The sequence below is a fragment of the Colossoma macropomum genome, unplaced genomic scaffold (genome assembly GCF_904425465.1).
Source record: "Colossoma macropomum unplaced genomic scaffold, Colossoma_macropomum, whole genome shotgun sequence".
Taxonomy (NCBI): Eukaryota; Metazoa; Chordata; class Actinopteri; order Characiformes; family Serrasalmidae; genus Colossoma; species Colossoma macropomum.
In genome coordinates, this window is record NW_023494799.1 from 24488251 (window position 1) to 24501578 (window position 13328).

General features: G+C 37.4%; 1 protein-coding gene across 1 annotated transcript in view; it reads left to right on the forward strand.

Annotated features, from left to right (window-relative positions):
- aldh1a3 (aldehyde dehydrogenase 1 family, member A3) overlaps positions 1-13328 on the forward strand; it is a 30011-nt gene that overhangs the window by 8813 nt on the left and 7870 nt on the right. Inside the window, exons 5-9 of the mRNA XM_036587249.1 lie at positions 927-988; positions 6743-6871; positions 9747-9860; positions 10898-11000; positions 13004-13188. Of these exons, the coding sequence (XP_036443142.1) occupies positions 927-988; positions 6743-6871; positions 9747-9860; positions 10898-11000; positions 13004-13188 (593 nt within the window). The remainder of the gene's footprint in view (positions 1-926; positions 989-6742; positions 6872-9746; positions 9861-10897; positions 11001-13003; positions 13189-13328) is intronic.

Consider the following 13328-nt stretch of genomic DNA (forward strand, 5'->3'; position numbering starts at 1 on the left):
TACTGATGTTGGATGGTCAGTTCTGGATCACTCCAACTCATCCTAAAGGTATTGGATGGAGCTCCATCCACAAAATGCTAGGAGTTCCGCAATGCTGGAAAGTTTTATACCCCTCTAGCCCACGCTTGGCATTGATCATGGTGAAGTTAGGCTCATGCGTGGCTGCTTCAGACCCACATTCTGTGGGTCAATATTTTTTTATGGGGATTATGCTGTATGTCGGCAGTTAATCAACTTGGTCAGCAAATGGGGGCACCTTAAATTGGCTGAATTCAGTCGTTAGGAGGAGTGTCTGGAAGTTTTAAGACATATAATGTGTCTGTTTATCTATCTATATATGTATTTGATAGATAACTAATGAATGAACTTTTTAAGGGATATGTTGACCAACAGTTCTAAATGACAGCCGGCCTTTGTAGCACATGTTGACCACACAATCCTTAGTTTGCCGTATTGAGTTTTACCTGGGGCTCATGTGAAGGAGGAAGCGGTAAATCACTCAATCTGAGTGACATTCGCCAAAGCCTTCACGAAAAACAGAGGTCCAGCTAGCAAGAGATGTGATGAAGCATTACCGCTGGCAGGATACCTGAGAATAAGGGAAAGGGGAGACCGTGGATGGCAAACAAAGGTGTGCATGCAAGCCAAGAGTTTGAACCCCTGCCCACACCTCGTCATGCCTTCCTTTGACAGCGTCTCCTCGTAAAAAAAATAAAAGATGCTAGAACGTATACCTGCTTCCTGGGCACTGCTTTGTGTGGCCCGTTGAAAAGAACACTGTAAGGGTTTTCTTCACGCTTTTGTCCTTGATCTTTGGTTTTGGTGACCACATCCAAAAGCTTGCCAGAGAAACAAAGATTGCGTATGAAAGGAATGCTCAGTGCGGTTGCTATGCTCACTCATTCCTCATTTTCATTTCCCATCAGATGATAACTTCATGTGCTTCACCAAACACGAGCCCGTCGGAGTGTGTGGAGCAATCATTCCAGTAAGTATGTGTGACTCTCCTCTTTCTCACCATGATGCCGCACACGTGTCGCTCAGCCTTCCGACAGTGCGGACAGTCACAATCTTATCTGTACGCAGTGGACAGGAATGTGTAGGAGGTGTTTTCGTTAGGCAAATGGAAAGACTAGGCCGACTCTGAACAGCCCTTAACCCCTTAATCCTAATGTGGTACACATTTCAGACGTACATATTAGTTTCATAGTAGTTATCAAGTGATACATCGTAGTTACTAAATAGTTTATAGCAGTTAACCAGTAATTAACAGTAGTGACTGAATAGTTCATAGTATTTACTAAATTATCTGAAGACGTTTCTGAATAAATTATATTAAATCATTTGTAGCAGCTATTTTGTAGAATATTTTCTGTACAAACAGTTTGTAGTTGTTAGGGAACATTTCATAGTATTTACTGAATAATAATACATATTGAATGAATTTTAACTTTTATCAAATAATTTGTAGTAGTTATTGAATAATTCTTACTAGTGACCAGATAATGTATACTAGTTAGTGAATAATTCATAGACATTAGTGATTAATTTGTAGTGGCTACATGATAATTAATAAAATTATCAAACAATTCAAAGTAGTTATGAAATAATTTGTAGTAGTTACAGAATAACTCATAGCAGTAACCAAAAAAAATATGCTAATAACTAAATAATTTGTAGCAGTTACTGATTTACTTAGGGATTAGTAAGTCATTTGTAGTAGTCAATGAATAATTTATATTAATTGGGGAATCATTTATAGTTGCTACTAATAATTCACAGTAATTGTGGAATAATTTGTAGTAGTTACTAATAATTAGCATAAATTATGGGGAATAATTTATAAAAGTCACTAATAATTCATAGTAATTGGGGAAGAATTTTTAGTAGTTACTGAATAATTTGCAGTAATTGGGGAGGAATTTATAGTACCTACTAATAATTCACAGTAATTGGGGAAAAATATATAGTAGTTACTAATAATTCACAGTAATTAGGGAAACATTTATAGTACTTACTCATAATTCATAGTAACTGGGAAATAATTACAGTAGTTACTGAATAATTCAGAGTAATTAGGTAATAATTTATAGTAGTTACTAATAGTTCACAGTAATTGGGGAATCATTTATAATAGTAACTAATATTTCATAGTAATTAGTGATTAATTTGTATTAGAAACGGAATAATTCATAGTAGTTACTACATCATTTATAGTAGTTACTGAATCACTTAAAATTGGTTCTTCAAGGGTTCTTTAGTAAAGAAAAAATTATCTATATAGAACCATGAACACTCAAAGAACCCTTTGCATAATTACAGGAATTTATTTGGAAATTATTTGGTAACTAATGCAAATTATTCAGTAACTACTACAAATCAATCTCTAATTATTATGAATTATGCAGTAATTATTATAAATTATTCATTGACTACACTCTTAAAAATGATGGTTTAGGTTCTTTGGTAAAGAAATGGTTCTATATAAAACCATGAAAACTCAAAGAACCCTTTGCATGAGTAAAAGGTTCTTTGCATTGTGAAAGAGTTCTTCAGATTGATGGATAGTGTGTTTTATATGGTTCTTTATAAAACCTTTCTGAAAAGGGTTCTATATAGCACCAAAAAGGGTTCTTCTATTGTTACAGGCTTGACATCGTAACAATAGAAGAATCCTTTTTGGCGCTACATAATAATGAATAATTTATAGTAGTTACTGTGTAATTCATAGTAATTAGAGATTGATTTTAGTAGTTACTGAATAATTTGCATTAGTTACCAAATAACTTTAGTAGTTGTTGAATGATTCGTAGAAGGTATCAAATAGTTATAATAATTTGCAGTAGTTACTGAGTGATATGGTTTTAAGGTCAATAACTGATTAATAAGGCCAAGGTTTAAGGGGTTAATTATGGTGTAATGTGACGTCACCCACTGCTGATATTTACTCTAAAACCTTCACAACTTTTCACAGCTTGCAAGATTGTATTGTGGCACTTTCAGTGTAAAAGTTTTCACACCTGCTCTATACTTTAGATATAAAGGTATGAAACTGTCACTGGGGCAGTTCCCCTCTTGTCACTGTGTTGGTCCACTCAAGATGTCATCTCAGTACCTTTAGTCAGGGAACATAACTGTACCATAATCCACTGAAATTGTATTTTCTAAGCTGTATTGACTCCACATGCCCCGTCTCGTCTCCAGGCTTTTATTTTATTGTTCTGTTTTAAATCATTAGGTTATGGGAACATTTACATTGTTTGTACCTTGATGAATGAAAAATTTACCTGCACAGAACCTTTATTTCTAACAGTGTATATAGGCAGTTTGATGAAGTTAACAGGGAAAGAGATTATAAGCACATTCTAACAGCTCAGCATGCAGCCTGGTGTAAACTGCAGAACTCTTTGCAAACCTACAGACAAAACATGATGGAGTTAATCATATCAAACAAACCAACTGCCGTTATTTGAAGTATTCTGAAGAGACTTAATCCTGTGTATGTGTGTGTGTGTGTTTGATGGTGGTGATAGTGGGTGCATATGTGTGTGTGTGTGTGTGTGTGTGTGTGTGTGTATCTGGGCGTTTCCTAGACTGATCTGTAACTGAATCTCGACAGGCGTTGGCTATAGAAGACAATGCCACTACACAAACACACCATCAGATCTAGTTCACAACATTGGATTAATACTCCATATATTATATAAAATTCTGTTTAAAGGAGAGTTCCACTGATTTTTTTAAAAGTTCTGCATAATTCAATTGTTCAGTCATAGACAAAGTCATTCAGAGTGGTTTGGTGTGAAATGGTTCATTGTAGAGAAACTTACAGACTCAGATTTATCTACAGTGGCGGTGATAGGAACCAGGGGTTGTGATGTCTACACTGTTAGAAATAAAGGTTCTATGCAGGTACATTTTTCGTTCATCAAGGTACAAACAATGGAAATGTTCCCTCAAAGGTACAACAGTGGTTTTAAGGTCCAATTATGTACCTTAAATAAGGTGAAAAAGTACATATTTGTATCTTTTCATAACCTAATGTTTTAAAACAGATCAATAAAATAAAAAGCCTGGAGACGAGACGGGGTGTGTGGAGTCAGTACAACTTAGAAAATATAATTTCAATGGATTATGGTACAATTATGTTCCCTGACTAAAGGTACTGAGATGAACCCTTGAGATAATCACCCCAGTGACAAGAAGGGGTACTGCCCCACTGACAGTTCTGAACTGTTTTACTGAGGGTGTACAACACAAATTAGGGGTGGGTGATGTGTCTAAAATACAATGTCTGAGTTTGAGTTATGTGAACTCTGGTGTCCTCAAGTTGAGTCAACTCAAGAAAAGCCATGTAATCAGTTACTATATCATTTTAAGTTGAGCAGATTTATCACGTTTTACAGTGCACAGTACAGGACTTTTAATAGACCTTTAATAGACTTAAAACTACTTCTACATAAACCTCAAACATCTCTACCTCATGTTTGGAGTTGCCAGGTCAGATGTACTGTGACGATGAAACAAAATGCCACACATTCACTAGTAATTCAATCTTAACCTCGACCTCTGTTTAATCCTGCGTCCCTAAAGCTTAATCCTGAGTGAGCACACACTTCTTGTAACAGGGCATTTCTTGGGAATGTGTTTAATGAAAGCTGCGAACCCAGCACTGCATTGATCTTTGGGTTTGATAATAATTAACAAACGCATTCAGGCTAATGAAAGCTTTTGTTAGACGATTTTCTTGCCCGGCTCAGATGCTGATCTACTGCAGATCGTGTTACTGACTTTAATGGTGGAGGGGGCAAACAACAACAAAAAACTCGCACGTTTACTTCCATTCGGAGGAAAGAAATGTCCAAACGGACTGCATCACCAGCTGTCACCTACAAACACAGGGAAACTGAAATGAGAGATTACATCATGAAACTGCCCTTCATACTGTAGGACTGCGGGTCATTACCGAAAGCTCTGCTGGCACAGAACGAGTGTGACTCACCGAGAAAGAAAAACAGGAAGCTCTCTCTCTCTCGCAGCACACAAACAATCCAAAAAAGTGATCATTTCGCTGATTGCATCCCAAGAGCTGTAAAAGTTAATAGCGTTTCTGCAGTGAACATGTAATTCATATGCATATTTTATGACTGGTGTCATGGCGAGTGGAGCTTTTCTAGAATTACCTGCATTCTGATTTTCTTTTTCAGACCCAAATTAAGCTTAATCCTAGACTAAAAGGGCTTCAACACTGACACTACAGTTTAATCTTAGGCTAGGCCTAATCTGGGCCCAGAAAAATGGTCCTGAGAGACAAAATCTTCACAGTTAATCATATATTTATCGTGATGAACACATCAGCCCAATCCCATTTCTTAGTGTCATTTTGCCCCTTGGAACTGAGTTACAAGCTTCTTGTTCGAATTATCCCGTTCCACCTTAAATGGTCAGAACTGCTGCACCTTTTAAGGTGGAATGGGAAGTTTAGCTAGCTAAATTTTGCTACCAAGACATTAGCATACTACTAGTGATTTTTTAATGCTGATTATGAAGCAAAGGATCATAATACATTGAAACTACATCAAACTAAGACAGTACAATGGTTATCGTAATCAGAGAAAATACTCACATTTGTGGCTTTCTTTGGTCGCTTGCGCCGCCATCTTGCTGTTTTTTTTTTTTCTTTTTTTCTGTTTGGAGTGTCTCTGAAAAACCTCCATGTAGCTCTAACACTTCGCCCTACCCCTCTATCTCAACTAAAACCAGGACACCCTACCCCCTAGACATGAACGTGCAAAACAGAGGGGTAGGGTTTAGTGGTTGGGGAGAGGGGTTAAATGGGATTAGGCCATCATTAAGGGCTGCAATAGTAGAATTAAATTACATTACACATTATGTAATTAGATTGACAAGAATGTAGCAATAGAAGCTGTGTCTAATGTTCTAGCACCATAAAGAGAGTGACTCTGCTATAAAGCCACCGTGCGTAAGTATAAAACTGCTCTATCCTGACATACTAGCCTGTAAAAAAACTTTTACCCCTTAAAATCTCAGGCTTATTACATACTAATACTTATTATTCAGTAACTACAGGGACTTCAATGCAAACTGGCTGAGCTATTCTTGGGTTATACAAGTGTGTATTAAATCTTTGGGCCTGCCAGTGGGTCCTGGCCATTTAAAGGGTTAAACATGATGACTATTGTCACTCTCAGTGTTGTGTTAAATGTGTGAAGCAGTAATGGTTACTGTCACAACAAACCTGCATCACCATAAGGAATTAAATGTATATGAGACTACATTTTGTAGGCCTATATTGAAGAGAAATACTGCATAAAATGGTCTTGCCAAGTGAAATTATGTTAAATCTAGTCGATATATATCTCATACTTCTCAGGCTGATATTGTCCTCAGCTTAATCTGAGATTTTTTTCTAAAAGTACATAAAAATTTATTTGAAACTGATGTAAGTGATAAAAGCTGCTAGTAGCATCATTATATTTATTTTGCACTTTTCATAATAACAGTTAGGGCTTCTGTAATGTAGCATTTTTTGCTATTAGCTCAAAAAAGATTTCTGTTTAAACAGCCAAATACATATGTGTATCTGTGCTGTACCACGGTTCATTTACAGAAATGTTTATTAATGTTCATCATCGCTGTACATCTAAACTGAATAAAGTAGAGTAAATTATTGCTGTATCCATATTCAGTTAGTAGTTTTAACTCTGTCTTGGGTTTGTAGTGGAACTTTCCTCTGCTGATGTTCGTGTGGAAGATAGCGCCGGCCTTGTGCTGCGGAAACACAGTGGTCATCAAACCGGCCGAGCAGACGCCCCTAACAGCACTGCATGTAGGAGCACTTATCAAGGAGGTAAGAGTGACTACAGGTAGATTAAAAAATCCAGCAGTTCGCACTGTACAAATTGCATACTTCACTCATCACATACTCGCCTAAAACCATACTGAGATGTTAAATAATATCTAATAGACTTGCTTATGTGGTTTCTGACACTATATGACACACTGTTATCTATAAACATGGATACAAACCTTCATGAAGCCTGACTTTTGTCTGTGCTTTTGTCTACACAGGCATACAGTTTGCACAACACTCTTTGGTGGGGTATAAGATTTCATTCCTTACAGTTAGCTGCATTAGCCTTGTAGCTCCAGTGCAAAACTACAGAAACTTCAGACACCAAACATGTCTTGGCTGATTGACTACATTTGGGATAAGGGGGGAAAACTGGATATTTGATTCTTCCCTGTACTATCACTTTAATTCCTTAACCTGCAGGTTCATTATTCAGTTATTAATGCTAATTTATATTCCAATAACTACTATAAATTACTGAGAAATTATGAAACTAATATGTACAATGTATATATTGTATTGTATGCATATTGTATTATGTTGTGTTGTATATAAATACAACTATTATATAAGTTATTTTGCTGACACATTAGGGTCGGTTTTCTGGACAGGAATTAAGCCTAATCCTGGACTACACAGCATTCTGAATAGAGATTCTCTATAGAAAGGAAAAAATAGTCTAAGACTAGGCTTAATCCCTGACTGAGAAACCCATCCATAGAGTTTAAAGGGTTAAATGAGTCAGCATCACCTCGCTTTCTGATTGAGCAAATAGAGGAAGGTAAATAGAAATATCTGCCTATAAATTATGCCACGCATTGTTCATGGTTCACCTGAGGCCACTGTGCTGTAATCTGATCCGTGTTGAGCCCACAAATACAACATAGAAAACAGCCTAAAAAAAAGCTAGGAGCAAAGAAAAACAGCTGTCAGGCTGATGACTGAGAAATGTTTCAGTGCACCAAATATTTAGATCCATGAATAATCCATTAGACCACCAACCAACCGTAGGAAAGAAAAGTAAGAAAAACTATACATAATTGAAGCTACAAGGTTTCTGCAGAGGCCACACACTGTAGTTACTGGATGAGTGCACTGCGTTCGGGGAAATGTCATACACTTGTTGTTTTGGGTGAGTATGGTTCTAGGAAAAGCTGATAACTGGTGTAGAGTCATATGCATTTGAAGCATACGGTTGTTTTACACAGACAGCAATATTAATTCATTTCCATGCGCTGCTTAGAAAAGAATAGAAAAGACACTGAATGAAAAAGCACTGACAAAAGAAGTAAGTGGGAAGCAGGGGTTGTACAGACTTGACTAGTCAACTTCACTGCTTGGCAATGACGCTTTAAGATCACGTGATTATGACACTAACAACATGGACAGTCAAAACGTGGAGTTTGGTTTCATTCTAATATTTCTCCACCACCTACAGTGCTTTAGAGGTCAGATTTTGAAAATCTCTATCTAGACTACAATAAAAAGTCATGTGCTGTTGCAGAGTGGCCGTAAAGTTTTAAGTTGATTACTCTTATTTTCACCAAGTCATGGAGCTAAATTTCTCTGTTTCTCTGGACCTCTGCTGGCCCAATCCCATTACACCTCTTGCCCCTACCACTTAGCCCTTAGCCCTCCGTTCACAGCTAGAGGGTAGAGTGTCCCAATTTTTGTTGAGATAGAGGGGTAGGGTGAAGTATTAGGGCTACATGGCCCTCCAAACAGAGGTTTTTCAGAAGCACACTCCAAACGGAGTGTTATGACAGCTAAGATGGCTGTGTAAGTGACCACAGAAACCCACAAACGTGAGTATTTTCTCAGTTAAAAGTTACAATATCCATTGTATTATCTTAGTTTAATGTCGTTTCAGTGTATTTTGGTCCTTTTCTTCATAACAAGCAGAAGAATTGCGAATAGTATGTTAATGTCTCGGTAGCTAGCTAGCTAAATTTCCTGTTTCACTTTAAACAGTCCAGCAGTTCTGATGCCTGAAACACCAGATTATAACTGCTGCTCCATTTAAGGTCAAACGGGAAAATTCTGACGAGAAGCTGGAGAATAGCTGACTTCAGCTTCATATCACTGAAGAATTAGCGGTGGACAATGATAAACAATTATCGCATCCCCCCTCTTTGAAGGCATATGATGCCCTAAATGTAACTAAAGCCCAGCAGTGAGGTTGCTGAACTTTGCCCTCCTCTGCTATCACTGCAGACTGGCAGGGTTGCCTCCAGAGCAGCGCTAGTAGCTGTTAATGAAGTAATGTTCTTTTTATTTGAGGGTCCCATTTCGTAGGGGAAGATTTCAACCACTACCCCTTATAACTCAGTTCCAAAGGGCAAGGTGACACTCGAAAACAAGGGGTAGTGGTAAAAATAAGAAATGGGTCTGGACCATTGTCTCTGAAAATCGCCCATGTGGGACAGATACAGCAAAAAGAGATTAAGATGGAAACTTACATTCCTCCATCCATTAAAAGATTCTGTAATGCACCAAACATGATTGTTCTATACTCCAACCTTTTTTGGCTCCTGTAATTTTTACAGTGCCATATTTTAAAACTCTCCTATTTTGTTTAATCAGTTCAGTTCCGTAAATGATTCTTTATTTCACAAACACCTTCAATTAGAGCTAAAACCTGAGGCTTGGAAAGAAAACTTTGTGTGTATTACCTTTCACACTGGCAGGCTGCAGCTCATCCCATGGGCTGTTTTTGTTTTGACCTCATTACATCACTTGTAGCCCATTAATCAGTTTACTCTTGGCCTCTATAGAAAGCTGTGGTCTTAAGTAATTGGGTTTTTCTATTTTATCATCCCTGGTCATTGTTAGCTAAACTCTTGGTCTGTGTTGTTCTTTTTGTGTCTTGCAGGCTGGTTTTCCTCCTGGGGTGGTGAATATTGTGCCCGGGTTTGGCCCGACAGCAGGAGCAGCCATAGCCAGCCATATGGGCATTGACAAAGTGGCCTTCACTGGCTCCACTGAGGTAAGGAGCCTGTTAAAGGAGAAGAAAGACACCAAATTACTAAAGTAAACTTTCTCATATTGCTATTGTTGTCAACTGTTCTAACCATACCTTAAACGGTATTAACAATGCCATTGACTTAACTCTTCTAACAATACAATTGACTTAAACAGTTCTAACAATATCATTGACTTAAACTCTCCTAACAATGCCATTGACTTTAACTGTTCTAACAATACCATTGACTTAAACTGGTCTAACAATACAATTGACTTAAATGGTATTAATGCAATTGACTTAAACTCTTCCAACAATATCATTGACTTAAACTCTTCTAACAATCCCAATGACTTAAATTGCTCTAATACTGCCATTGACTTAAACTGTTCTAACAATCCCATTGACTTAAACTCTTCTGGCAATACCATTGACTTAAACTGCTTTAACATTGCCATTGAATTAAGCTGTTTAAGCCATCGGCTTAAAACTGTTTTAACACTGCCATTGACTTAAACTGTTCTCATTACCATTAACTTAAACTGTTCTTAAACTGGTCACTGACTCTAACTATTTTAACATTGCCTTTAATGTATACTGTTAAAATATTGCCATTGATTTAAACTGTTCTAACAATCCTATTGATTTAAACTGTTCTAACAATCCTATTGATTTAAACTGTTCTAACCACCCTTGACTTAAGCTGTTCTAACATGGCCACTGACTTAAACTGCTTTAACAATGCCATTGACTTAAACTGTTCTAATACTACCATTGACTTAAACTATTCTCACTACCATTAACTTAAACTGTGCTGACATGGTCACTGACTTAAAGTATTCTAACATTGCCATTCATTCAAACTGTTAAAATATTGCCATTGACCTAAACTGTTCTAATACTATTGTCTTAAACTAATATTGCCAATGGGTTAAACTGTTCAAACGTTGTCATTGACTTAAACTGTTATAAAATTGAAACCAGTCTAAACTGTTCTAAGATTGCCATTGATTTAAACCACTTTCTCTCTCTCAATTGTCCATCGCCCTCTTTGTGTTTAGGTGGGTCAGCTGATCAAAGAGGCGGCGGCTAAAAGCAATCTGAAAAGAGTGACTCTGGAGCTGGGAGGGAAGAACCCCTGCATTGTGTTTGCTGACTCAGACTGTGAGTGATGTGGTTTTTACAGTCCTGCACTGAAACAAAAGGGGCCGGCAGATCTACCTGTAATGTGTGCACTCTCAGTCTTTTATTCAAAACTGAATACCAAGAAAGGAGTGTTAACGATAGATAGTATGGCATGATATAGCAGAGGGGGGAGGTGAAACATGATACTTTTACTGTTATTTTTCCTGCCTGCTGATGCACAGTGATGTGATCAAAAATCCAAAGATATTTCAGAGGCAGGACAAAAATAATTACATTTTGATGGATGACTACAGAAAAACAGGAATTTTGATTCTTTGATTTCGGGTTGATTTCAAGCACAGACTTTGTTACAGTAGAGGGAACAGATGACAAAATTCAGCTATGGAGTCATATTTCAGCTAATGATGGTTAATAGTCTACAATCTCTTTGAATTCACCAACTATTCAACGAATAATATTTGCCTCAAGCTAAATTGCGTATTTGAGGTCCAATGTCAAGGGTAGTTGTCCAGTTGTACCAGGACATATTAGAGGAGAATTTGAATTAAACTGGTAAAGAACAAAGAAGATGGGTGTTTTAACAAGACAATATTGGTTTGCAAAAAAGCTGAAGGTTCTTGCTGAATCTGCTGACTTGAATCTCAGTGAAAATTTATGGAACATTTTGGAAATGTGAGTGCGACAAAAGGGAACCTCATAGCCTTGAAGAAGCTTGGCTAAGAGCACTGGGCCAAAAATTGAACCTCAATGCTGCAAAAAACGTATTATTTCTTAAAGCTGCACTTTGTAAGTTTGGCAAATTTGGGGGATTGGCGACCTCTCTGGTGAAAATACAATGTGCGGAAGAACACGTGCAGAAAACATTTTGGACCATAGGTTGTGCTGCGCCCCCCTTCCTTATCAGTATTTTATACTGGTTGTGTTTATGAAGTGGACAGACAGCAGCATTGAAAAATATCTGATAATAATGCCTAGCCTTGTTTATCAAACAATAGACAATGAACTCAAAAAAAGACAAAAACCGTTAGCAAACTAATTGGCTAATATAAATGAATTAGCCAGCTAATGATAGTTACATAGCTAAAACAACTTCATGATCACAAGTTTCCCAAACAAAGAACAACCCAGTTAGCAAAATTTATCTGGCCCACTTGTGGGCCACATGCCTAATATCTATCCGGAAGTCAACCAACACTTGTGGGTTTAAGCCAGAATCGGCCCAGAACTGTCTGCTATCTGGGAAACTCTGAAGCAAAAAAGACACTGTTAGGAAAGTAATCAGCTAATATTAAAGAATTAGCCTGCTAATGTTAGCTATACAGCTAAAACAGCTTCACAATTGCAAATTTCCCAAACAGAGAACAAACTCTGAAGCAGAAAAGGCACCGTTAGCCAAGGAATCAGTAGCTAATTAGCCAGCTAACATTAGTTGTACAGTTAAAACAACTTCACAATTACAAGTTTCCCAAACGGAGAACAAACTCTGAAGCAAACAAAAAAATGGCTAATATTAAAGAATTCGCCAGCTAACGTTGTGTAACAACTTTACAGTTACAAGGGTAAAATGAAATTCTATTTTCGGTAGCTAGCTAGCAAACCTAGCAAACAACCAACAGAACTCACTGTCCAGCAATATAAAATCCAATTCAGCATCACTCCTGAGTCCCATAAAGATGTCTGACTTGGTCTGAAAACCTCAAAATCCAAATTCCAAAACCTATCCGACAGCTCTGACTTTTGAATGAAAAACACAGCAGTGCAAAAACACCATATTTTTGAAGTGAATGTAATTTTTCTTATTTTCATTTCAGTTTCTTTTTTTGTGTATTTGATTCAGTTTCTGTATTTTTGTACACGGTCAAAATACATTATATGTGTAACATTGTATGCGTATTAAGTAACAAAGACAAAAGTGTTGGATTACTTGTTTCCCCTCACTGTATGTAATCCAGTATTAAAAATGCTTAGTATTGTAGATGCAGTTGTAACTGACCACTCGGATCATATGTGTTTGTGTGCAGTGCAGTTAGCAGTGCAGGAGGCCCAGAAGGGGGCGTTCTATAATCAGGGTCAGTGCTGCACTGCTGCGTCCCGTGTGTTCGTAGAGGAGAGTGTGTATGACGAGTTTGTGAGGCTCAGTGTTGAAAGTGCTAAGAAGATCGTAGCTGGAGACCCCATGGACCCCCAGACTTCACACGGACCTCAGGTATGATATTCCTGCAATGCTTCAACCAAAAATTTCCACCGTACGAAAATGTAGTCGATCGGCCAAGACATGTTTGGTGTCTGAAGTTTGTTTCTGGAGCTATAAGGCTAATGTAGATAGCAAGTAATAGAAATTTATAC